The sequence below is a fragment of the Giraffa tippelskirchi genome, chromosome 4 (assembly GCF_054371585.1).
Source record: "Giraffa tippelskirchi isolate mGirTip1 chromosome 4, T2T-mGirTip1v1.2.pri, whole genome shotgun sequence".
Lineage (NCBI taxonomy): Eukaryota > Metazoa > Chordata > Mammalia > Artiodactyla > Giraffidae > Giraffa > Giraffa tippelskirchi.
Genome location: NC_137278.1, coordinates 191,951,005 through 191,978,481, shown reverse-complemented (window position 1 = coordinate 191,978,481; position 27,477 = coordinate 191,951,005). Strand labels below are relative to the sequence as shown.

Sequence of the window (27,477 nt, the reverse complement as noted above, 5' to 3'; positions counted from 1 at the left end):
GAAATCTAAAATATGACCCAAATGAACTTATCTATGAGACAGAAACAGACTCACAGACATTGAGAACAGAGTAGCAGTTGCCACAACACTGTAAATCAACTATTCTTAAATAAAATAAACTTTAAAAAATTAACCAAAAATATTAAAGTGCCCACAAAACCCTATTCTGGCAGCTCACCTTCTCTAAAGGCTAAGTAAACTGTACTACTTTAAGTAGAGAAATAAACAAAATCAAAATGCTTATCTACTGATTCCTCAGCACATGGTCTTTGTTAAAATAAGAGTACACATTTCATCACTGTGCACCTGGATTGTATTCCATTCTCCTAAAAACTATGCATAGAAGTGCTGTCTTGCTGGATTTTCTCTTCATGATATAGAAGCTGTTACACGTCCAGTCGATTACATTACTGCCGGTTGCTGAAAGGCATGAACTTCAACGAACAGGTTTTAAAATCCACTCGTGATCGTTTATTGGGTATAGTGAGTTCCAGGCACACAATGAATATGAAAGAATCAGAGGAGTATTGCTCTCAAACACATAATAATATATATAAACTGATACACGCAAAGAGACCATGGAAATGTCCTGCTGATGGTATAAATCAAGAACCGTGCCAGAAATCCGGGAAGAAGAATACCTCTCCTGGGGGACGCTGGGAAGACTGTGGTGGAGATGATGTTTGAGTTGAGTCTTGAAAGAAGAGTGGAAATTTGCCAGGTGAAGGGGGGCTATTTACAAGCAGAGGGAATAGGATGTCTCATGAAGTGCCTGGCACTTTTGTGAAATAGTGAGAAGGTGTGTGTAGCTGCAGCCCAGGTTTTATGGGAAGGAAAGCAGCTGGAGGACAGTTAGGTTGGGGCTAGAACATGGGAACCTTGTTAGGCTGCATTCAGTGGGTGATCGCCCCTGCAGGTAATGGGGCACAGAGGTGTAATGCATGATGTACTGTGTTTGTCGGGCTTTTAAGGGAACTAGAGGTTGAGCAGAGGGAGTACGTAATTTGGGAGCAGAGGAAGGAGAAACGGGTTAGGGAGAACAAACAGGAGGCGGCAGTGGGAAGGGTCGACTTTGAGAAGCATTTTTGAAAGAGAATAGATAACACACGGTAAACACTGGCTCTTGAGGCTGAGGGACAGGGAGAAGCGAAGTATGACTCTGAAGCTGCTCAGTACAGGGGAGACTGGGTGGCTGGTGACACTATTAACCCAGATGCGAGAACATGGACACGATGGATTCTCTACTCAACAGTGTGCCCCCTACTAAAGAGTGACCACTAACTTTGGCACAAGTGGCCAGTGACCGATCAGGAAAATAGGACAATAGCAGCTGAGAAGCCTGCTCCAGAATGAAACCTCTGATCTCTTAATTTCTATGCTCTGGCTCATGGTATCTATCATTTGGTTCAATACTATTTGAAAGCTGTCATCTAAAATATATCTGATCTACTGCAAACTTCTTTTGTTGTTGTTACATTGCTTAACTTTCCAGTTATAAGACTGTAAGAGTGGGAACCCTGGAGCCAGATCACCCAGCAAGTTGTTGTTGTCAATCAGTTGTGCCCGACTCTTTGTGAACCCATGGAATGTAGCCTGCCAGGTTCCTCTGTCCATGGAATTCTCCAGGCAAGAATACTGAAATGAGTATTCATTCCCTTCTCCAGGGGATCTTCCTAACCCAGGGATCAAACCCAGGTCTCCTGCATTGCAGGCAGATTCTTTACCATCTGAGCCACCAGGGAAGACCTCACCCAGCAAGTAAGCTCAGGCAAATCAGTTAAGCCTTTCTGCGCCTCAGTTTCCTCATCTGCAAAATAAGGATAAAAATTCCTCATGAGGTTGTAACAGGAGCAAAGTGAGTTAATACACATAAAAGGGCACCTGGCATATAGTGTAAGTACCTTGTGAGTGTTTGCTCTCCTTGTTAATAAGTAATGGAATATTTGACTGGAAGTAGTACACATCAGTTCAGTTCAGTTCAGTCGCTCAGTCGTGTCCAACTCTTTGCAACCCCATGAACCGCAGGACACCAGGCCTCCCTGTCCATCACCAACTCCTGGAGTTTACCCAAACTCATGTCCATTAAGTCGGTGATACCATCCAACCATCTCACCCTCTGTTGTCCCCTTCTCCTCCTGCCCTCAATCATATTAGAGATTTATTTTCACAGACTAAGATTGGAAGTGGGCAGTTACAGGTTGGTGCTGTTGCTTCACCAACTTATCAAGGACCAGACTCTTTCCACATCCCACTCTTCACTGTCAGTTTGTTAGTGATTTCTTCCTCATGGTGGCAAAAAGGCTGTAGTAGCTCCAAGTCTACTCTTCATCATCAGTTTGTTAGGGATTTCTTCCCTCATGGTGGCAGAAAGGCTGCAGTAGTGCCAAGTAGTAAGTCCTCCCATGAGCATCATTCCAAGCAGGAAATAGGGGCTTTTTACCTTGTGCAGACCTCACTTACCAAGGAGGATAACCTTTCCTAGAAGCCCCTAGTAGGTTTCCTTTCAGCTAAAAGGGTCACGGGCCTATCCCTAACTACAAGAGGCCCTGGGAAAGAATCTGGCACTTCCAACCAATAAACAAATGAGGCAAAAGTGGAGCTGGGCTGCCTGCTGCAAGAAAAATCCACAGTGCCCCCCACAGTCTGGAAGCCAAAGATTTCAAAGCTGCCTCATTCAGGTCAGGGAGAGCTGAGAAACAAGAAGAACACAGTAATATTCATCCAGAGTGAATAAGCTTCATAGGATTTATCCTTCAGGTTTATCCTTTATTCCTTTATCCTTAAGCTTTCTTTCTAAAAATAATTGTTGTTTATTTATTTATTTATGGCTGTGCTGGGTCTTTGTTGCTGCGTGGACTTTCCCTAGTTGTGGCGAGCGGGGACTCCTCTCTAGTTGTGGAGTGTGGGCTTCTCACTGCAGTGGCTTCTCGTGTTGCAGAGCATGAGCTCTAGGATGCCCAGGCTTCAGCAGTTGGGCTCCAGAGCACAGGCTGAGTAGTTGTGGTGCACTGGATTAGTTGCTCCATGGCATGCGGGATCTTTCCAGACTAGGGATGGAACCCACGTCTCCTGCATTGGCAGGTAGATTCTTTACCACTGAGCCACCAGAGAAGCCCTGGTCATTAGCTTTTGGAAGAGTTGCTTTTTAACCTAGGTGAGTAACTTGATGAAATATGGAGAGAGGATATCTTTGAGCTGGGGGACCTTCCTAGTCTTCTCATCTGTTCTAGGCTGTCACTTTCCTTCCCTTGAGCCAAAGGAAGAGGTACATAAATTTAGTTCACTTGGTCGAGAAGCTTGGATAGATCAGCCACTCTGAAAGGTATTTCAAAGGAAACAGATGCAGACTTCTCCCCCTTTGACTGCCCGGTGCAGCATCTCACCCACAGTGATGGGTTAATGAGCAGAGAATGACGTCAGAAGAGCTACTCTCTCCCCCAGGGAAGGAGATCTCAGCTCAGCGGTTCCCCTACAATCCAAACCCTCACAGTCACAGCCAGAGGTGCAGCCCATAGCATCTCTTGTCCAGGTTCCCAATTCAGGTTCTCCATCACAAGAAAGACTGCAAGCTGGGTGGAGAACTACAGAAGAACCAGGAGAAGGCCTTTATAAAAGCCACTGAAAGCCTTATTTCCACTATCTAATTCTGTTAACAAAAAGAGGAGCAATGTTCAAATTCCAAGGCACTTAGTTACTAATCTGATTCTGGTCTACATGTGGATATTCAATAAATACTTGTTAAATTAAATTGAGTCAAGGTTTTATTTATTCAACCTACTTAAAGCTTATGTAAACCCCTTGGAGATTTGTGTCAAGCTGTTAAGTGGGAAAATATATGAAAAGTAGTATTTTCAATAGGCCAGCTTTCCTCTTAATGAGCTTTATGAGCTTAGTGTAAACCAGGGAGGAGGGGGAGGGGGTAGCAGGCAAGGGGATGGGAAGGCGGGACAAGAGAAGCCAAGCCTGTTTCTGTCTTTGTCTACATTTGCCTCCCTGGCCTCTACTTATTAACCAGCTACTGCCCTCTAGCGGTCACTGTATAAATTCTCACATGAATCCCACTTTTATCTTTAAAAACCTTGAAGACACCAGGAAGGGACCAAATCTCTTGCTTTGCAAATGAGTAAATTAAAGTCCAGAGAGGTGAGGTGTCAAAGTGACCCAGGCAGCCTCCTGGATTCCCAGTTACCCTAGTTTCACTTCAGACACTGTCATAACTAATCAATAAAAATTACAGCATACTAATCAAAGGTCCATATTGTCAAAGCTATAATTTTTCCAGTAATCATGTATGGATGTGCGAGCTGGAGCATAAAGAAGAGTGCCAAAGAATTCATGCTTTCAGATTGTGGTGCTGGAGAAGACTCTTGAGAGTCCCTTGGATTGCAAGAAGATCAAACCAGTCAATACTAAAGGAAATCAACCCTTGAGTATTCATTGAAAGGACCGTTGCTGAAGCTGAGGCGCCAATACTTTGGCCACCTGAAGTGAAGAGCTGACTTGTTGGCAAAGACCCTGATGCTGGGAAAGACAGATCGAAGACAAAAGGAGAAGGGGAGGATGAGATGGTTAGACAGCATCACGGACTCAATGGATGTGAATCTGCGCAAACTCCAGGAGATAGTGGAGGACAGAGAAGCCTGGTATGCTACAGTCCACGGGTTCGCAAAAGAGTCTGGCATGACTTAGCAACTGAACAACAACAAAATCATTCAATAATACAGGCAGGCCTCAGAGATGCTGCGGGTTCGGTTACAGATAACTGCAGTAAAGTGACTACGGCAAGCAAGTGAGTCACACAAATCTTTTTGTTGCCCAAAGCCTACCGAGTTCCGCTTACACCATACTGAGTAGTAAGTGCAATAACACTGTCTAAAAAAAAAAGTATACACCTTACTTAATATTAACATATTGCTAAGAAGAATGCTAACCATCATCTGAGCCTTCAGCAATTCATAGCAGTAATACCAAAGATCCTTGATTACAGATCCCGAGAACCAATACAATAATTACGATAAAGCTTGAGATATCGTGAGAATTAACAAAAACGTGACACGCAGACAGGAACTGAGTAAATGCCGTAGAAAGATGGTGCCAACAGACTTGCTTGAAGCAGGGTTGTCATAAATCTTCAATTTGTGGAAAATGCAGTATCTGCAAAGCGTGATGAAGTGAAGAACAGTAAAATGGGGTATGCCTGTCATTTCAAGTGTTATCCGTTATTTCCATTGTTATTCCAAACAAAGCCAAAATTGACTATTGGTCAAGTTTAGATAAGGAATTATAAATCATACTGTTACATTTTAAACTTACTTAAGTTTAGAAAATGCCTGTCGTATTTTATTTCTTTGAAAAAAAATAGTTAGCTAGAACAGACCCAAAGCAGATTTGGCCACGTATCAGAACTCACTTATCATTGTCTCCATGCAGGCTAATATTCTGCTAGAATTCTCCCTAAGGACTCCCTTTTGCTCACTGATGGGAAAAGGGGGAGGGTTGTCATTTTAACTTAGAACACATATTTTCATCATTTAATCATTTTGCTGGTGGGAATAAATTTAAAGTTATCCAACTAGATGTGTCACTTACAGGAACGTTACTGAGTACCAAAAGATTTATTCAAATATTTAATTGGAAGGAACTACATCTGGAATAAGTTTTATTGGAATTCTTATAAAAAGGAAAGTAAATCCATTAGAATTAATATCATAAACAGTCAACTTTATCTGGAACCAGAAACATTAGTGAAATAGAGCCTAGGAATCCTAACCCTTTTTCTCTGTAAAAAAGCCAGTCACTTTCCAATTCATGTGGCAATTATTCTTTATTGCTTTAGGTAGAGCTTTGTTTTCATCTAATGGTTTAGAGACAGATCACTCAGGCCACCCCATTTGTTTCTCTGCCCCCTTTCTCTTCAAAGAACAAGCAAAAAGAACGCAGGAAGAGGCATCTGCCCATCTTCAAAACACTTGAAAAATCCTGCAAAGATCAGAAAGTCAGCAGAAACTTGCTGCATTGAGGCTAGTAGCAACTACACAAATTAAGAGACACCTAGCGCTCTCCTTAGATGTCAACGTAGATGCCATTGATCAAATAATCAAGCCTCGAGTAACGTTTTCTGCGGAGGGATTCTAGGAGCATTCTGCCCAAGAGGGCCAGGCCTATGGCAAGAAAGAGGACCCCGAAGAGTACAGTCCCAATCAGGAGCCACTGCTCAAAGGCAAGGCCTTGCTGGCCTCCTGGAGCATTGCTCAGGGAGGGGTCGCCTGGACTGGCCTTCCCATTCTCCTGGGAAGCTGTCATATTTGTAGCGGGAGAATCCACATTTGACAAAGGAAATGTAACAGAGGCCCTGGCATCCTCCACGCTCCAAGTCAGATTGGCAATGTCTCGAAAGGGCACCGTGGCCGGTTGGCCTCGTGAGTCCGTGGATGCCCTAGAGGTGGAAGTCGAAACTGCAGCTGTGGTCATGCTAGTGATCATGGCTGCAGGTGGGGCAGAGGTGGCTCTCTGAGGCTGCCAAGTCAGAGATGGCATCACTGCCGTGTTGGTGGCGGGGAGGGATGCGGAGAGAGACTTCGGAGTGGCCAGGATGGTGTGCAGAGAAGACACCGCCATCGTAGAGGGGAACGCTGTCACATTTTCAGGCAGCAGATTAGCTATTGCTGGTCCTAAGGAAGACGGTGACGTCTGAGAGTGGCCTTCTTTATCATCAGACGATGGTGGACTCTCCAGATCAATCTTGAGTAGTTTCTCCAAGTGATCCGAGGATCCAAACGTCTGAGAAAATGAATCTGTCCATAAGACTGTGGGCTCTGAGTCACGAGTTGGAGGCTGGGGAGTAGGAGTGACGGCATGGGAAGACTTGCCAGGGAAGATGGAGTTTTCCTGGGCTACCCCTGAGCTTGGCAAATCAGTTCTGGCCAAAGATGGGAAATCTGAAAATGGAAAGAAAATAATAGGAAGACTTCAACATTTCCATAAGAAGGGAGGACGGAAGAGACAAATGTTATCAGCTTATTCAATAAGACCTCAGACTTTTGCTACCTGATATTTCAGTCGTACCTGACACTTTGTGACCCTATGGACTGTAGCCCATCAGGCTCCTCTGTCCATGGGATTCTCCAGGCAAGAATACTGGAGTGGGTTGCTATGCCCTCCTCCAGGGGATCTTTCAGATCCAGGGATCAAACCTGAGGCTCCTGCATTGCAGGTGGATTCTTTACCGCTGAGCCATCAGGGAAGCCCAATATTTCATGGTGCAAGGACCGGGCCTCTCCTGCAGAAGCTCTTGTTTATTTCTAGAGTGATGGCACAGAGGAGAAGAGGAAGGAGGAGGTGGGAGGGGCCAGCAAAGATGCTAAGAGGAGTTCAGTGGGGGCAGCAAGGGCTTCCCAGGTGGCACAGTGGTAAAGAATCTGCCTGCAATGCAGGAGATGTGGATTCAATCTCTGGGTTAGGAAGATCCCCTGGAGGAGGAAATGGCAACCCACTCCAGTATTCTTGCTTGGATCTTAGCTCTCAAACCAGGGATGGAACCCATGCCCCTAAGTGTGGAGTCTTGATCACTGGACCACCAGGGACGTCCCCTCCTTTTGACTCTTGAAGATTAAAATTCTATAGCCAGTATCTCAGGTTCTGAAGACCATGGACCAGTATTTGAAGTCATGCTGGCCATGTGGCTCACATAAAAAAGGAGACAATCACAGTACCAACTCCTGCGGAGGAGGAACCAGCCTCAGATGCTGCTCCTGCATGAGAAAGGTTAGAATTTTGCTCTTTGTCACACATGCTGTTTATGACAACTCAAACTGAAAAGGCCAGTTAAAGCAATCTGGGGCAGGGAAAGGCCAGTTGAATTGCACCATATTATTCTGCTACATGGGAAATAGATGGAGAAACAGTGGAAACAGTGTCAGACTTTATTTTTTTGGGCTCCAAAATCACTGCTGATGGTGATTGCAGCCATGAAATTAAAAGACGCTTACTCCTTGGAAGGAAGGTTATGGCCAACCTAGATAGCATATTTAAAAGCAGAGACATTACTTTGCCAACAAAAGTCCGTCTAGTCAAGGCTATGGTTTTTCCAGTGGTCATGTATAGATGTGAGAGTTGGACTACAAAGAAAGCTGAGCGCCGCAGAATTGATGCCTTTGAACTGTGGTGTTGGAGAAGACTCTTGAGAGTCCCTTGGACTGCAAGGAGATCCAATCAATCCATCCTAAAGGAGATCAATCCTGGGTGTTCATTGGAAGGACTGATGTTGAAGCTGAAACTCCAATACTTTGGCCACCTCATGCGAAGAGTTGACTCATTGGAAAAGACCCTAATGCTGGGTAGGATTGGGGGCAGGAGGAGAAGGGGATGACAGAGGATGAGATGGTTGGATGGCATCACTGACTCGATGGACATGGGTTTGGGTAGACTCTGGGAGCTGGCGATGGACAGAGAGGCCTGGCGTGCTGTGGTTCATGGGGTCGCAAACAGTCAGACACGACTGAGCGACTGAACTGAACTGAACTGATTCTGCTACTTGGGACTTCCCAGGTGGCACTAGTCGTAAAGAACTCGCCTGCCATTGCAGGAGACATAAGAGACTTGGGTTACTAGGTTGGGGAGATCCCCTGGAGGAAGACATGGCAACCCACTCCAGTATTCTTGCCTGGAGAATCCCATGGATAGAGAAGCCTGGCGGGCTACAGTCCATAGGGTTGCAAAGACGTGCATACAACAGAGGCAACTTAGCATGCACTCACTCTGCTAGTGAGCTATCATTACACTTCAGTAAGAACTGCAGAAACACAAGGAAGGAAGCAAAGGAATTTTCTAGCATTCACTGTTCATTCTCCTCTGTTCTCTTTTCCTTCTTCTATTTCAACTCCTCTCAATACCAATTCTAAACTAGCCCTCACTCTCCTCTCTCCTAACAAATAGATCCAGAGGCACATTCACATTTGTGACATCTTTGACTACTCTCTAAACTTCACACCACTTGAGATCCTTTAGAACTGTCACTTACTAATCCATCTAGGACAGGGATCAGCAAATTATGGCCTGAGAGCCAAATCTAGCCTGCCATCTCTCTCTTTCCCTCTAATATTTTTTTTATTGATTTGCCTGTGCCAGGTCTTAGTTACAGCAATATGGGGTCTTTAGTTGCAGCACTCCAACTCTTAGTTGCAGCATGTTGGATCTAGTTCCCTGACAGGGATCAAACCCAGGCCCCTTGCATTGGGATTGGAGAGTCTTAGCCACTGGGCTACCAGGGAAGTCCCTGCCACCTCTCTTTATAAGGCTGGCAAGCTAAGAATGGCTTCTACATTCTTCAATGATTGAAAAACAAAAAGAGGATATTTTGTAACACATGAAAATTATATGAAATTTACATTTCAGCTTCCATAAATAAAGTTTTTTTTGGCACACAAGCATGCTCATTTGTTTACATATTGTCTATGGCTGTCTCTACTGCAAGGACAGAGGTGAGGATGTCTGACAGATTGCATATGGCCCACTAAGCCTAAAAGACTTGCCTGAAAAGCCTGAAACACTTATTATTTGGCCCCTGACAGAAAAGTTTGTGGGCACCTGCTCCAAGACCCTCTCAAATAGAATGCTGATGCCTGAACTTCCAACAAAGCTGAAGAAAAGAGTTTCTGCTGCAGGTGATATGACACTGGCAGGCATAGTGTCACCGTGAGATAAACAGCATCTGTATTTTTAGGCTGTGTCAGATATTTTTAAAAACAGCAGGACTCATCATATTTCATTTTAAAATAATAATAAAAATAAAAGACTAAGTAAATGCTCTGTGATGTATGTGAACTCAGAAGTTAAGCCCATTGAAAAGAATGACCAAAACAGCTGTTTTCTTTCTCAAGAATGCAAGGTTATAAATAAAACAAAGCGAGGGCTAGTCCCATTTCTTGATAAGATTCATCTATTGGCTAAGATCCTAGAACCACGCTGGGATCCTCCACACCTGTTCCATTTACCTCCCCCTCTGATGCTTGCCATTGAGGTGTGGTGTTTTCTCTCCGTCACATAGACATGAGATACAGAAGGTGCTGGGAAACAGTCCTGTGTACTCAGCTCCTTTCTGAGTTTCACATGCAAGCGACTTTACTAGATAAAACAATGTAAGTATTGACTATTACCTTGGAGACCAGCTGAGCCAACAGACTCTCAATTTATTCTATTTATGAATTCACCTAGTCTAGTCTATTCTAGTCCTTGGTGGCATGACAGACCACCAAGCTGCAAAAACAAACAAACTGACATTAAATAATGTCCAGCTGCAATGGTTTTACAGAATGAACAGAGTGCACTATCATCTTTCGAACTTTCGGTCTGTAAATATTAGTCAATCACAGGAAATTGAGTTCATCTCTAAACAAACCATCAAACATCTCTACTGGATTTCACTCTAACCGGGAGGCAGATAATTCATTTTTATGGGGTAATCTCAATCCAGCAACATGGGCAGATTCAGAAATGGTATTACAAACACAATTTGTAAACATCTGTTAATAATAAAGACAGGACACCAAGTCTGGCGGAGGTGATAGTTTGCCCCTAGGTATCAACCTGCTCTGGGCTGGTGGTGCCCCCTGGTGGCTGCCACAGGAACTGTTTGATTTTAATTTCACTTCATTACCTTCACAACAGATTGGTTCCAAATAGGAAAAGGAGTACGTCAAGGCTGTATATTGTCACTCTGCTTATTTAACTTATATGCAGAGTACATCATGAGAAACGCTGGGCTGGAGGAAGCAAAAGCTGGAATCAAGACTGCTGGGAGAAATATCAATAACCTCAGATATGCAGATGACACCACCCTTATGGCAGAAAGTGAAGAAGAACTAAAAAGCCTCCTGATGAAAGTGAAAGAGGAGAGTGAAAAAGTTGGCTTGAAGCTCAACATTCAGAAAACTAAGATCATGGCATCTGGTCCCATCACTTAATGGGAAATAGATGGGGAAACAGTGGAAACAGTGTCAGACTTTATTTTGGAGGACTCCAAAATCACTGCAGATGGTGACTGCAGCCATGAAATTAAAAGACGCTTACTCCTTGGAAGAAAAGCTATGATCAACCTAGATAGCATATTAAAAAGCAAAGACATTACTTTGCCAACCAAGGTCTGTCTAGTCAAAACTATGGCTTTCCAGTGGTCATGTATGGATGTGAGAGTTGGACTATAAAGAAAGCAGAGCGCCAAAGAATTAATGCTTTTGAACTGTGGTGTTGGAGAAGACTCTTGAGAGTCCTTTGGACTGCAAGGAGATCTAACCAGTCCATCCTAAAGGAGATCAGTCCTGAATATTCATTGGAAGGACTGATGGTGAAGCTGAAACTCCAATACTTTGGCCACTTGATGTGAAGAACTGACTCATTTAAAAAGACCCTGATGCTGGGAAAGATTGAGGGCAGGAGGAGAAGGGGATGACAGAGGATGAGATGGTTGGATGGCATCACTGACTTGATGGACATGAATTTGAGCAAGCTCCGGGAGTTGGTGATGGACAGGGAGGCCTGGCGTGCTGCAGTCCATGGCATTGTAAAGAGTCGGACACGACTGAGCGACTGAACCAAACTAAACTGATAGATATCATGGAAGTATAGAATTACTGGATTACATTATAATTTCCATAGTATCCCATCATTTCTTTAATATCCTGCTTTAATCATGAAATAGATGAGAGAAGAGACACACAGTGACAGCAGAAGATAGGACACAATGAAGAAGAGGCAGAGGGAAGGGATCAGAGAGATGGTTGTGATGGCCCAGCTTCCAACTGATGGAAGCTCTTGAAAGAGAAAAACAAACATTCCAATTAGTGTCTTGAGCCCTATCACCTTTGGAAACTCAGACCAAGGTGTTCAGATCCTGCTAGATACCATCCCCGGGTGTTCAACAGGCTCTGCAGTATTCCAGATGATGAAAAATGAGGACCGGCTATATCCACACATTACTGCTGGTCCTGGTGTTTTCATTCAGGATTATATATAGACATGAAGAAGCCAAACAGTTAGGGGCAGCCGCCCTGGCCAGTGTGAAGCCCAGAAAGTGCAGGAGGTGACAAGACTCTTTCCATGCAAGGTAAGATCCTGGATGTTCTGAGAAACCTAATTTGTTCTGTTATCATTTTTCACACCTGTCGTAAAATACACTTCATACAACACACTACTTAAACCCTTTTTAGGACAACAGTTCCATGGCCTTGAGTATATTCACATGGTTGTACAACCATTACCCTTATCCACTTCCAGAGCAAAACTGAAACTCGGTACCTTATCTGCCAATCTTTTAGGACTTGGGCTTCTATCACTATTTAGTAAGAATTTACACAAGCAATCTATGCTTTACGCTCCTATTTAAAGGAATGTTGGATACATCAAGCTTTCCTAGTTCATGAACAAAACTCAGACACAGCCTCATCCAGGGGACAAAGCAGGGTCAGTGTCCGGGCTCCGTGGGCAGCACCATTTCCCAGAAAATCTCCATTGTACTCTCCCTTCAACCCCCAAATCGCTTCTCTTCAAATCTTCCCTAGTTCAGCAGACAGCGCTACTGTCCAGCTAGATGCTCAAGTCAAGAACTACAACTCGGAGCTTCCCTGGTGGTCCAGTGGTAAAGAATCCGCCTGCCAATGAAGGGGACATGGGTTCGATCCCTGGTCCAGGAAGATCCCACATGCCAAGGAGCAACTAAGCCCGTGGACCACAACTACTGAGCCTGAGCTCTAGAGCTTAGGAGCCACCACTACTGAGGCCATATGCCCTCGGGCCTGTCCTCCACACCAAGAGAAGCCACTGCGATGAGAAACCCAGGCATCACAACTAGAGAGTAGCCCCCACTGTCCGCAACGAGAGAAAGCCCACCCACAGCAACGAAGACCCAGCACAGCCAAAAATAAATAAATTAAAAGAGAAAAAGAACTAGGATTCAGCTTCACTCTCCTCTTTTCCTCATTCCCTACATCCACGCCAACCAGCAAGCCCTGCCAACACTACCTCTGAAATGGCCCGCAGTTTACTTCCTTCCATCTCCTCCACCGCCTCCCTGGTCCCCAAGGCCATGGCCTTCCACCATGATCTTCATCCCGCCTCCAGCCCGGCCTTCCCACTTGCCCTCTTGCTGATCTGTGCTTGTCCATTCCGAACAGAGCAGTCAGGGTGAGTTTTGAGAAATCATCTTTAAAACAGCACGTTATGGAGGGGGGATGAACTGGGAGATTGGGATTAACATATACACACTATTGATACTATGTATTAAATAGATAACTAATGAGAACCTGCTGTGGAGCACAGGGAACTCTACTCAAAGCTCTGTGGTGACCTAAATGGGAAGGAAATCCAAAAAAGAGGGGATACATGTATACATACCTATAGCTTTGCTGTACAGCAGAAACTAACACAATATTGTAAAGCAACTATGTTTTCGTTTCGTCACTAAGCCATGTCCAACTCTTTGCAACCCCATGGACTGTAGCCCACCAGACTCCTCTGTCCATGGAATTCTACAGGCAGGAATACCAGAGAGGATGGCCCTTTCCTTCTCCAAGGGATCTTCTCAACTCAGGGACTGAACCCGTGTCTCTTGCATTGGCAGGCGATTCTTTACCACTGAGCCACCAGGGAAGCCAAAGGAACTGCTGCTGCTGCTGCTGCTAAGTCGCTTCAGTCGTGTCTGACTCTGTGCGACCCCATAGACGGCAGCCCACCAGGCTCCGCCGTCCCTGGGATTCTCCAGGCAAGAACACTGGAGTGGGTTGCCATTTCCTTCTCCAATGCATGAAAGTGAAAAGTGAAAGTGAAGTCGCTCAGTCGTGTCCGACTCTTCGCAACCCCATGGACTACAGCCTACTAGGCTCCTCCATCCATGGGATTTTCCAGGCAAGAGTACTGGAGTGGGGTGCCATTGCCTTCTACACTCCAATAAAAATTAATCAAAACAAAGAAACACACCTGCTGAAAAACTCCCAATGGCTTCTTATCACGCGTCTAAATAAAAACTCCCTACCCTCTACAAAGTTTGATGGGCTCGCCCCACTTTCCTTCCTTCTTGCATATCACTCTTTACATGCTTCACTATGAGTCAGCCACTGAGACTGGAGTGTTTGAACAAACACTCCCAAACCATTCTGCCTTAAGATATTGGATCAGGTTGTTTCCTCTACCTGGAAGGTCTTCCCACTATTTTCTCACATCTGGCTCCTCAGTGTTCAGATCTCAGCTTAGGGGTTACAACTTTGCAGATGCGTCCCTGATCACCTAATTGGGACGGTCCACTTAGTGACAATCTATTATGTCGTCTTAGCTTAATTATCTGCTCTTGTGACTCTATTTTTTTTTTTAATGGGAATTTTATGTTTTCAGTTTCTCTGCATTGAAAATATATTCTTATATAAAGGCCATGTTTCATTTTTTCATGATCACTAAGTGTTATTTTTTTAAACGGAGGATAATTGCTTTACAATGCTGTGTTAGTTTCTGCTGTACAACAGCTGTAAGTATATATTGATACATATCCTCCTAGTTGAGCCTCCCTCCCACCCCACCCCAATCCCACCCTTCTAGGTCATCACAGAGCACCAGGCTGAGCTCCTTGTGCTATACAGTAGCTTTCCACTAGCTCTGTATTTTACTAAGTACTATTTTTTAATTTCAAATTTCTTATTGAAGTATAGTTGATTTACTATGTTGTGTTAATTTTTGCTGTACAGCAAAGTGATTAAATTTTGAATATAATACATTCTTTTTTATATTCTTTTAGCATACATTTTTATATTCATTTATATATACATTTTATATTCTTTATACATTTTGCTATAAAATGTATAATCTTTTATACATTTTCATATTCTTTTATAATACATTCTTTCTTATGTTCTTTACCATTATGATTTTTCATAGGATACTGAATAGACTTCTCTGTGCTATATACAGCAGGACTTTGCTCTTAAAAGGGTTAAAGTAGCACATTGTATGTAGGACCTTATGCTATGTATCCATTCTATATACAATAGCTTACATGTGTTAACCCCAACCTCCTACTCCATCCCTGCCCCAAACCCATACTCCCTAGCAACCACAAGTCTGTTCTCTATGCCCATGGTGACTCTATTTTTTATTATTTATTTATTAAGGTTATTGTCTCTCTCTCCTAAAACATTAGTGCCAGAAGTGAGAACCTTGGTTTTCATGTTTAATATCATATCTTTGTATCATTAGGGTATTAAAAGTGCTTGGCACATAAGAGATGCTAAGTAAAATTTGTTGCTTATTGAATAAATGAAAAAAAGATAATATTGTTTCTACCTAAGGGTACAAAGATAAAAACTTTCTAAAACTTAAGGGAAACTTGAAAGCATTGCATCCTGAGAAATTAACAACCCAAAGTCTCACCAAGACAGATCCAAATAATTATATTATTTTTACTTGGTTATTTTCTGTATCCTGATTAAATACATAATTTCCAAGTATAGAGACTGTATTTCCAATGCCTTGCACAGAAATTGGCACATGGCAGATTCTCAAGACCTTATTAAATGTGCTTCATTTTAGGTCTGGATAACAAAATCCATTGAGTTTGATTTCAGCGAATGTGATAATAAAATAGTTGCAACCTAATAACAAATGGAATTTTATATACTGTATTTACACAGGTCTTAACTTTTTCAAAATAGTCACCCTGGAGACCTGTATACTTATACCAGTGTTGCTGACGTAGTTTACAGAGGTGTTTCAAAATGTTTTCAAGAAAGGTCTGTGTGTCTTTTATCTTAGGAAGAAAAACAGAAACAAAAACAAAACAAAATACTCTCATTCATAAGTCTTTCACTGGGGAAAAGAAAAGATGTTTGGTTGAATCAGCTGAATTTTAAATCATGACATTTTTCTGATGTGCCTCTGTATTTGTGATCCCCTTTGGTAGTTTTTCTTAGACTCTTTGGTAGAAAACCTTTCTAAGTGAACCATATCTTTAAATAATTCCAATCACAAAAGACAAGAGAACAAGGTTCTTATTACCTCGAATTATCCTGTAACTCATAAGTCCCTTTGCTGGTTTCAGGGGACAGGCTTCCTCACTGGGACAGAAGAACAGGTAGCAGTTGGGTAGTTTAATTTTCTTTTGAGTGTCGAAGATCATCAAGTTACATGCTTTGCCCCCTGTAATGAAAGGTTTCACAAGTAACTATTTTGAAATAGGATTTTCCAAAAAGTATGGAGAGCAGGAAAACTTCATTTGTTCTGGAAGCCAACATAAAAACCTTTTTGTTTGCTGCCTGCTGAGTCATTTCCTTTTCCTTAGTTTAGTCATGGAAAGCAATTTTTAAAGACCTTGGGTTTAAAACTCTGAATGAAGGTAACTTTGGCAAAACATATTAAAATTTTTTTTTTAATTTAAAAATTTTTTTGGCTGTGCGGCATGTGAGATCTTGGTTTCCCAACCAGAGATTGAATCCCTGCCTCCTACATTTGAAGCTCAGAGTCAATCACTTGGTCACCAGGGAAGTCTTGGCAAAATACATTTTTTAAAAATGATGAATACAATAACACATTTACAGGAGACTTGGAAAATACAGAAAACAGTTACATATAGTTCTACTACACATTACATTTAAGTAGATAGAGATTTTTAGTTGGAGTTTCAATATCCGGCTCTCAAAAATTAACAGAAAAAATAGAACAGTAGAAGGATACAGTAGACCTGAAAAAAAACCAATTCAACCTAATAAAGATTTATACAGTTTTCACACAATAGCAGGATACAAAGTCCTATTCAAGTTCCCATAGACTATAAGCCAGGAGACACTGGAACATATCCAGGGACATTAAAACAAGGTGCAAAAATTTCATGGTCTAAAGGTATTAAAATCATACAGAATCTGTTCTCTTGTCACTGTGGAATGATGTTAGAAATCAATATCAAAAGATATTTGAAAATAAAACACATTTTCAAGTGTAATGTGATATTTACCAATTGAGATCATCACAATAGTAAAAGATGCTGGCAAAACCCATTTTTAAAAGTACATTTAATTCTTTAGAAAGAAGCCTTCCATTGCTAAAATATTTATGAAAATATACATAGAAATACTGACTCTACAATTCAGTACTGAGTTGGACTTTAGGAAATGGATTTAACCCTAATGATTTTACAAATCTCTTGTATCCTGAAGGCATCTTAGATGCCTGTGAAGCTATCAGTTCTGGTTTTCTTGAGGGAGGTAGAAATCAGTAAATTTAGCCTTATGTATATCATGCCTCCTTCCAAAGAATGAATCTGCATAGCTTTACTTTTATCAGTACCATTCTTCTTTTGGGTCTTCAAATTTCCGCTCTTCGTTATCATTTTTGTTTGTCTCCCAATTAGGCAGAGGTCAGAGATCACCCTTGATTCCCTCAATGGAAAGAAGACCGAGTTCACGTCTGCAGGGGTTTGTATCCTGTCGTCTCCCCACTACCAGGTAACAAGAAAGGCACTCCAGTTTCTCTGACTTTTCTTCTCCCAGCAGTGTGACAATTCTGCAGTACCATCTTAGCCGACACTTAGGTAAAGGGGAGGGTCCATAGGGTCCACGCTGTACACAGAATTTTGTGTCCTTTGTATCTGTGGGCATTTTTCTAGAGTCTGTGGCTATGGGCAAATTACCAAAGTGGTTTTTTTTGAGCCCCAAACAGTTAAAAACCAATGCTTGGTAAAAGAAGGAGAAGTCTGAGATCCATTAACTGAGACCCACAGTTACCTCTGCTTAGGGCATGGCAACCTACTCCAGTATTCTTGCCTGGGAAATCCCATGGACAGAGAAGCCTGGTGGGCTACAGTCCACGGGGTCGCAAAATAGTCGGATACAACTGAGCAACTGAACAGGCATGCATGACAGCAAATATATGGTGTCATTTCTACGTGAATTCTCTAGTTCTCTAACATCAATGGGGTGTCTTACAACTCAACTCGATTCTGATACTAATTGCCTGGAGTGTCAGACCCCACAGGTCTAAGGCTCAGTCCCAAAAGACTGTTCCCACTCAGATGCCAGTCACAAATCACAGTCACAAGATGCCCAGGTCACTCACACATATGCCCGACTAGGCTACCACCTCCCATCCCAGGCTCAATAATTTGCTAGGGCTACTCACAGAACGGAGGAAAATGCAGTACTTACTGTTACCATGTATTATAAAGGATACAAATGAACAGCCGGATGAAGAGGTACACAGGGTGAGGTCTGGGAGGGTCCCGAGTGCAGGAGCCTCTGTCCCTGGTGGGGCTGGGGTGCCTCCAGGCACATGGAGATGTTCATCAACTTGGAAGCTCCCCGAACCCACCATTTAGGGGTTTTCATGGCAGTTTCATTGTGTAGGCAAAATGATTAAGTCATCGGCCATTGTGACTGAATTCAGTCTCCACCCCACTTCCCCTACCTGGAGGTGGGTGGGGAGACTGAAAGTTTAAGTGTCTAAGCAAAGCTTGGTCTTTCTGGTGACTAGCAACCCTCCCAAAGCTATCTGTGCTGGGCTTAGTCACTTCAGTCGTGTCTGACTCTTTGTGACCCCATGGACTCTAGCCTGCCAGGCTCCTCTGTCCATGGGATTCTCCAGGCAAGAATACTGCAGTGGGTTGCCATTCCCTTCTCCAGGGGACCTTCCCAACCCAGGGATCGAACTTGCATTTATTATGTCTCCTGGTAGGTGGGTTCTTTACCACTAGCACCACCTAGGAACCCCATCTATCTAGGACCCTACTAAGAGGCACCTCATTATCATAAGCTCAAGTATGGTGGAATGGGGCTCATTATGAATAACAGAAGAAGCTCCTTTGCTCAGAGAATTGCCAGGGTTTTAGGAGCTCTGTGCCAGGAATCAGGGACAAAGACTAGAAATAAATATGCAAAATTTGTGTCCTTCAATTTCATGTCCATATATATTTATATTACCATACCACAATCATAATACAATGAAAAGGAAATAAAAATCTAAAAGAAAGCATATGATTTTATTGGCTGATAAATCAAGTAAGGATCACGAGTCCAGTGTTCACTAGCTCTCCTAGGGTCCCTGACAATGGGCCTTTTCCATCTTATTAATGGTTTATCTCCAGCACCTAGCAAGGCATTAGATACTCAATAAATTTAGGTATTGTTTTTTTTTTTCATTTAGGGAATTAGGACAGGAATATAAGAAACTAAAAAATGATTATTGTTTTCACTTAGATATATACTTCTGTTTTCAGGTCATACGTTTGGAACCTGAAATGTCCAAGGACGTGGTTCAAGCCTGTGGGCCTCAGTTTTCTTTTGTATATTGCAAATGGGTCATTCCAAGCCCTTTCCTGTGCCTCTTAGAGTCCTAGAAGCTGCAATGAGTGGTCAGTGGCTTCCTGACTCACCTATGCCACCAGCTTCAGGAAAGGGAGGGGAAATGGAAATTTTGTGCTTCCACTTAAAATGCAAATGCTGATTTTCCTATGAGATGACTTAAAAATTTTATTTTTTGGTCTCAATTCCCTTTCTGTTTAAATGTTCTTTCTTTTTTTTATTTCATATACTATTTTCATTATTATTATTATTGAATACAGCGTGACTTTCATTTTATTTATTTATTGGCTGTGCTGAGTCTTTGCTGCTGCTGATAGGTTTTCTCTAGTTGCAGCGAGTGGGAGCTACTCTCTAGTTAAGGTCTCAGGGGTTTCTCGTTGTGGTGGCTTCTCTTGTTCTGGAGCACGGGCTCTAGAGCGTGTGGGCTTCAGTAGTTGCAGTGCACAGGCTCGGTAATTGCAGCTTGTGGGCCCTAGAGCATGGGTTTCATTGCTCCATGGCATGTGGGATCTTCCCAGACCGGGGATCGAACTCATGTCCCGTGCATTGGCAGGCTGATTCTCAACTACTGGATTATCGGGAAAGTCCCTAAACATTTCCCCAGTGCGTTAGTGGTAAAGGATCCGCCAATGCAGAATACATGGGTTTGATCCCTGGTCCAGGAAGATCCCACATACCATGAAGCAACTAAGTTCGTGTTCCACATCTATTGAGCCTGGGCTCTGTGCTCTAGAGCCTGGAAATCACAACTACTAAGCCCACAGGCCTCAACTACTGAAGCCTGTGGGCCCTAGAGCCCACACTCAGCAACAAGAGAAGCCACCACAAAGAGAAGCCCACGCACCAAAACTAGCAAGTAGCCCCCACTCACCACAACTAGAGAAAAGCCCGAGCAGCAGTGAAGACCCAGCACAGTCAATAAATAAACAAATTAAATTAAAGTCACACTGTATTTCCAATATTCCATGATAATGATAGCCAAGCATTTAAATACAATTTTTGGTTTTCCTATCCTAGATGCCTGTTAGAACATAACACCAGTGGTTTTCAACCTTTTTCTACCCAGATACCTAAGTGATACATATACACTCATAGGTAACTTTGACTCAGCTTAGGGGAGAAGAGAGCATACCGTGGAACATTCCCGAGTGACTGTGCCACCCATTTTTCTACCCCACTGAAAATCCCTAGTACAAACTACTCAGCCTCATTGACCAGGTACTTGTATCACAAAACACATGGAATAAAGAGTCATCAAGGCATTGTTACTTACCTGATATGTTTTTTGTTGAGCAGCAAGAATTAATGCAGTCCTGTTGAGTTAATGTATGTATGGGCTCACTGCCTCTGATTCCCTTGGAAAGAGACAGCTGGATGTCAATGACCACATCTTCAAGGCTCTCAGTGAGGCAGTTCTGACTGGTGGACAGTCTGAGTGTCAGGAAACAAATTATTACAAAAGTGTAAGTCAAGCTCCATCCTCCCGCAAAGAACATGTTATATTTCAGCTTAGTCTTAGTCTTCAAAGGTCGGATAAACTCTCCCTCCTGCTTGAGGCTGCTTCAAGAAGATGGTACAGATGATGGAATTTCTCTCTAGGACGAAAACAGGAAATCATCAATGAGTTTTGTTCCTTTGAATGAATCTAGAGAAGCTACATTTCATTTCCTTCAAATCAATGTAAATGACTCGCAATTCACAGAAGGCCAGAAATAAACAAGTATTTTTTTTATTCATTTCACTTTTAATAGATTTGAGACAATCTTTCATTAAAAACTTGGCAAAAAGCTAGTAAGCACACACACATATATTGGGTTGGTCAAAAAGTGCATTGAGGTTTTTCTATAGGATCGTACAGGAAAACCCTAATGAACTATCTGGCCAACCCAATGCTATCCTCTTAATTATTAAAATCTGACAAATGTCTAAGAAAGAGGAGTAAAATACCATAGTAGTCTGCCTTTCAGTTTTAGAATCCTTCCTTTTCCTGCCTCTCCTAACAAGAGGGGAAAAGACATAAAATCTGCAGTCATTGACGAAGCAATAAATGATCACTGATCATTGGTTTGGATATATTTTCTCAGTAATAACAATTAACATTTTAAATCACCTACTGAGTGGAAGGCAATGTGCTAAAATTTACATATATTATCCTAGTTAATTCTTATATCAGCTCTGCAAAAAAGCTATTATTTTTCTCATTTTACAGATGAGGAAACTGAGGCTGCCTTTTTTATTGCTGTCTCTTTCTAAGTATCACACCAGAGGCAGGTTAATGCTAATAATCTAATTCTAGGAATTAGCCCATCAGCAGGGGGAATAGTCTAGCTTAGTTGAAGGAAAGTGTAAGGGCAAGAGTTCTTTTTGACAAAACACAAAAGTCCTAATACATATTAATTCCAACTCCATTGGTGAGCTGGTTCTTCCAGGGAAAAAAAAAGTTACACTGGTAATGCTATACCAGCAACTATCCTCATTTCTAGAATATAAATTGTTCACTAATGATAGCCTAGATCAGAATTACTAATCAAGTTTTCTTTTTAGGTCATGAAGCCTTTGGTAACCTTTCGGTCATGAACCCTTTGGTACTCTGGTGATGCTTAGGCCCTCTTCTGACATTTTTTAAAATGTATAAAAGATATGTTTTTAAATGTATAAAGTGAAATATATAGGATTACAAAGGAAGATAGTCCTATTGAAATGTAATCATTGAAGAGCTTTTTTTTTTAAAGTGCCTGTACAAATCTGATGAAAGATACCAAGAATGATCTAAAGAAATCGAGAGATATTCCATGTTCATCAACAGCACTGCCCAATATTGTTAGGATGTCAGTTCTTCCCAACTTAGTCTACAGATTCAATGCAATTTCAGTCAAAATCCCAGTACATTATTTTATAGATCTCAACAAACCAGTTTTTAAAAAATTTATTTTATTTTTTGGCTGCGCTGTGTGGCTTGTGAGATTTAGTTCCCCAACCAGGGGTGGAATCATAGCCCTTGGCTGTGAGAGTGCAGAGTCCTAACTAAAGGACCACCAGGGAATTCCCTCAACCAGTCCATCTTAAAGTTCACATGGAAATGCAGAAAGGCCCAGGACAGTCAGCACAACACGGGAGAAGAACAAAGCTGGAGGACTGACACGACCCGGCTTCAACACTTAACCATAAACCACCAGTAATCAAGACAAGGTGCTATCGGCAAAAGAATAGACAGATAAATCAATGGGACAGAATAGTGAGCCCAGAAATAGACCCGAACAAATACAGTCAACTGATCTTTGACAAAGGAACAAAGGCAATTCAACAGACAAAGGATAGTCTTCTCAAAAATGGTGCTGGACAATTGGACCAAAAAAAAAAAACCTAGACACTGACCTTACACCTTTCACAAAAATTAACTCAAAATGGATCACAGACCTAACTGTAAAATGCAAAGCTATAAAACTCCATATAACATAGAACAAAGTCTCTGTGACCTTAGACTGGATGATGAGTTTCTAGATACGACACCAAAAGCCCAATCCGTGAAAGAAAAAATTGGTAGGTTGGATTTCATTAAAATTAAAGACTTCTGCTCTGTGCAAGACACTTAAAAAAATGCAAAGCTAAGCCACAGGCTAGGAGAAAGTATTTTCAAAACACATATTTGATAAATAACTGGTAGCTAAAATACACAAAGAACTCTTAAAACTTAACAAAAAGAAAACAAACAACCCAGTTAAAAATGGGCAAAAATCTGGACACCTCCCCAAAGAAGCATATAAAAAGGTGCTCAATCTCACTGTCATTAAGGAACTGCAAATTAAAAGAACAAGATGCAGGCTTTCCTATTGGCTCAGTGGTAAAGAATCCACCGGCCAGTGCAGGAGACAAGGGTACAATCTCTGTTCTGGGAAAATTCCACATGTTGTGGAGCAAACAAGTCCATGCACCACAACTACTGAGCTTGTGTTCTAGACCCAGGAGCCACAACTACTGAAGCCCATGCACTCTAGAGTCTGAGCTCCACAACAACAGAAGCCCCCTCAGTGAGAAGCCCCCTCAATGAGAAGCCCCCTCAGTGAGAAGCCCGCACACCCACATCTACAAAGTAGCCCTCATTCGCAGTAACTAGAGAAAACCTCCACAGCGACGAAGACCTAGCACAACCAAAATAAATAAATAAATAAAATTACTTTTAAAAAATAATGAGATGTCATGACACATTTACAAGAATGGCTAAAATTCAAAAAACCCGTTAACACTAAATCCTGACAAAAACCCACATACAAATATTTATAATAGTTTTTTTATAATTGCCAAAAAAAACTAGAAATAGCAAAGATGTCCATTACTAGGTCAAAGGATAAGCAAATTGTGGTATATCCCTACAGTTGAATATTATTCAGCAGGAAATGAGTTATCAAGCAACAAAAAGAGAAACCTCAATTGTATATCATTTGGTGAAAGAAGGAAATGGCAATCCACTCCAGTATTCTTGCCTGGAAAATTCCATGGACAGAGGAGCCTGGTGGGCTACAGTCCGTGGAGTCACAAAGAGTCAGACAGGACTGAGCGATTAACAATTTCACTTGAAGTGAAAGAAGCTAGTATCTGATTCCAACTCTATGACATTCTGGAAAAGGCAAAACAACATTGACAGTAAAAGATCAGTCGTTGTCTGGAGGAAAGGGTGGAGTACAAAGGATTTTGAAGGCAGTGAAACTATTTTATTTTATATGACTCTGTAATGATGAAAACATATCATTACATTTGTCAAAACCTATAGAGCCGTAAAATACAAGAGTGTACCCTAATACAAACAGGTAGACTTTGGTTAGTAAAAAAATCAACACAGTTTTTAAAAAATAACATATGGTAACAAAGCACAATACTTTCCTTGCTAACTGTTACATCTAACTTCCCAAAACAGCAAAATGAAAACAATACTGTTTCTCTATGTAAGCACATCATGTACATTATGTCATTTAATCCTTACATGAATTCTAGAAGCTAAATCCCATTAGCTCCACTTTCAGTTAAAAAAAGACAACTGTGTGATAAATGACAAGTGGTACACTAATCATTGCCATAATTTTTTGAATGACCCATTTTTACATTAATTTTCAATGGAGTATAGTTGTTTACAATGTTGTTCTAGTTTCTGCTGTACAAAGAAGTGAATCAGCTATAAGTATACATATATCCCCTCCTTCTTGAGTCTCCTTCCCACCCCACCCCCTCTAGATGATCACAGAGCACCGAGCTGAGCTCCCTGTGCTATAAAGCAGCTCCCCACCAGCTATCTATTTTACACAGGGTAGTGTATATATGTCAATCTATTCTCCTAATTCGTCTCACATTCCCTTTCCCCCACTGTGTCCACATGTTAGTTCTCTACACCTGCATCTCTATTCCTGCCTTGCAGACAGGCTCATCTGTACCATCTTTTTAGATTCCATACATATGTATTAATTCACATATGATATTTTTCTCTTTCTGACTTAACTTCATTCTGTATGACAGACTCTACTCAGGTCCATCCACACAGATACAAATGACCCAATTTCGTTCCATTTTATTACTGCCATAATTTTGAAGTAGTGTCGAATGTAATGATTTTGGACATATTCAGTAAGGAATGGGATACGGAAATAAGTACCACTTCTGCCAGAGGCAAATCAGAGCAACCCTACCACTAATCCCACTGCGGCTTTTGCCTACACGCCTCTTAAAGGAAATACGACTCTGCATTTAGAGGTTAGCAAAATAAACTTTTCCACCCAAGTTCACAGATTTTCTGAATGCTGACCATGGACTCCCCCCCCAACCCAGGGTAAGAATCCTGGCACAAGTTACTTCATATGCTACCACACTTTGCAAATCTCTTCTAGTCACTGGGAGGAAAAAAAAAAACCGACAGAAACAAAAATAACAAAAACCAGACCAACACTTGGCTTTGAATGGATTCTAAGAGTCTCTCCTGAAGCTGCTGCAATGAAACGAACTGTGATGTGGGATGCAGGAGGAAAGCTGTGCTTCTAGTACCAGCATCTTTTCTGTGCCCGCAAGCAGGAATGAAGAGCTTATTTCATTAACGATACCCAACCATTACTAGGTAAATTAATTCTTCCAATCCATTTATTATTTAGGCCTTGAAGCCCCAAAGAGGAACAGATTTTTAAACGTGGCATACACATGCAATAGAATATTATTCAGCTACAAAAAGGAATGAAATTCTAATACATACTACCTCCTGAAAACATTATGCTAACTGAAATAAAATGGATACAAAAGGACAAATGCTGAATGTGTGCACTTATACCAAGTATCTGGCTTCCCTAGTGGCTCAGATGGTAAAGAATCCACCTGCAATGCAGAAGAGCAAGGATCAATCCCTGCGTTGGGAAGATCCCCTGGAGAAGGGAATGGCAACCCACTCCCATATTCCTGCCTGGAGAACCCCATGGACAGAGAGCCTGGTGGGCTACAGTCCATGGGGTGGCAAAGAATCGGACATGACTGAGCGGCTATTAACACTAACGCACCAAGTGTCTAGAAAAGGCAAAGTCATAGAGACAAAAAAGTAGAATTGAAGTTACCAGAGGTTGGTGGAGGAGGGAGGGGGAGCTGTTGTTTAACAGGTGCAGAGTTCTGTTTGGGGTGCCCCAGATACCCTGAAAATGGATAGTTGTTGTGGTCCGGGCTTGGGTTGGAAAAGAATTTCCAGACATGAGACAGAATGAGAGGGAAATAAAGTTTATTAGATTGGAAGACGCTGTTAGAACAGCGGGCCAGCTCAAGGGAGAACCAATGTTGAACAGGGGTCCTTAGTCCACTTTTATACCCAGCATACAAGGAGTGGGATAGGGGTCTTGTGGGTCATTTGCTGATTGGATGAGTCAAGTATACTGGGTTGGGGGGAGAGTAAGGCAAATACCTTCTCCCTCTGGGGTAGGAGGGGAGCCAGGTTATATTGCTCAGGAGGACCTGAAATCCATTAATAGTTATCATGGGGGAGGGAAAGATGATAAGGGTCTGGTTTTTCTGTTCCTGCATTCCAAGGCCCTCCTTGGTTTTTTTCTGCTCTTTGGTCGTTGGGTCACCACAGTAGTGATGGTTACCCAATAATGGGATACTTAAAGCCACTAAACTCTACCCTTAAAAGTGATCAAAATGATACATTTTGTTATGTGTGAGGGAGTGAGTGAAAGTCGCTCAGTCCTGTCCAACTCTTTGCTGCCCCATGGACTGTAGCCCGCCAGGCTCCTCTGTCCATGGGTTTCTCCAGGCAAGAGTACTAAAGTGGGTTGCCATGACCTCCTCCAGGGGGTCTTCCTGACCCAAGGATCAAATCCAGGTCTCCGGCAATGCCGGCGGTTCTTTACTGTCTGAGCCATCAGGGAAGCCCTTGTTTTGTGTATTTTACCACAATAAAAAGATCAAAACAAGCACACAATTAAACAAAAAAAGGTTCAAAGTTAAGTTGAATTTTGTTGAAAACTAGTGGGAGTCGGACACGACTGAAGCGACTTAGCAGCAGCAGCAGCAGTGGGAAAGGGATACAGGTGAAAAGAATACGCACCTGAGCTTTCACACTTGCCGAGTAGAGTCACGGGATCTTACGAGCAATCACTCGGTCAAATATCGTAAATCATTTTTTCTCATAGCATAATCTAACTTAATTTATCAAAGTGTTTATAACTGCACACACACACACACACACACACACACACATACCTTACAGAGTATTAGACAATTAGCAGGTTGGATGAATACAGGAGACAAAGCATACAAGAGAACAAGGGAAATTTGCTCTTTCCTGGAGGAAATACACGGGGCTCACGAAATGATTCTTCTGCCGCAGCAGCTGGCCTGCCCGGAAACCCCCTCGGGGATACTGGGGTCACCAGCATCCGCTCAGCCCCTCCCCGCTCGAGCCCGGTGGTCCGAGCTCCCGGAGGGGTGGAGGAGCCTCGCCCCGGGAAAGGTGGTCAGGCGGTGATGCTGTCCGCGGGGGCTGGGGGCGAGGGAACGATGGAGAAGAGCCTTTACCTTGCAACCGGGGGCCGAGATCCTGCTGCCCTCCAGGTTCAGGGCACCCCCGCACGTTCCGGGAAGCAGCGGCGGGTCTGCGAGGGGTTCCGAGGCTCCGCAGCTCCCGCCCAGCCTC

At 42.5% G+C, this 27,477-nt stretch overlaps 1 protein-coding gene across 3 annotated transcripts; it reads right to left on the bottom strand.

The window, feature by feature from the left end:
* Window positions 1-5,805: 5,805 nt before the first annotated feature.
* On the bottom strand, window positions 5,806-27,477 carry MANSC1 (MANSC domain containing 1). 3 transcript variants are annotated; one of them, XM_081589302.1, is made up of 4 exons: window positions 27,360-27,477; window positions 20,599-20,920; window positions 16,033-16,173; window positions 5,806-6,938 (listed from the first exon to the last, which is right to left on the bottom strand). In XM_081589302.1, exons 2-4 carry the CDS (start codon window positions 20,819-20,821, stop codon window positions 6,064-6,066), a joined length of 1,239 nt encoding a protein of 412 aa, XP_081445428.1. In that variant the 5' UTR covers window positions 20,822-20,920; window positions 27,360-27,477; the 3' UTR covers window positions 5,806-6,063. The 3 variants fall into 3 exon arrangements, with proteins under 3 accessions (XP_081445428.1, XP_081445430.1, XP_081445429.1); XM_081589304.1 differs by lacking the exon at window positions 27,360-27,477 and having other exon boundaries at window positions 20,599-20,680; window positions 20,783-20,913; XM_081589303.1 differs by lacking the exons at window positions 20,599-20,920; window positions 27,360-27,477 and adding an exon at window positions 18,174-18,369.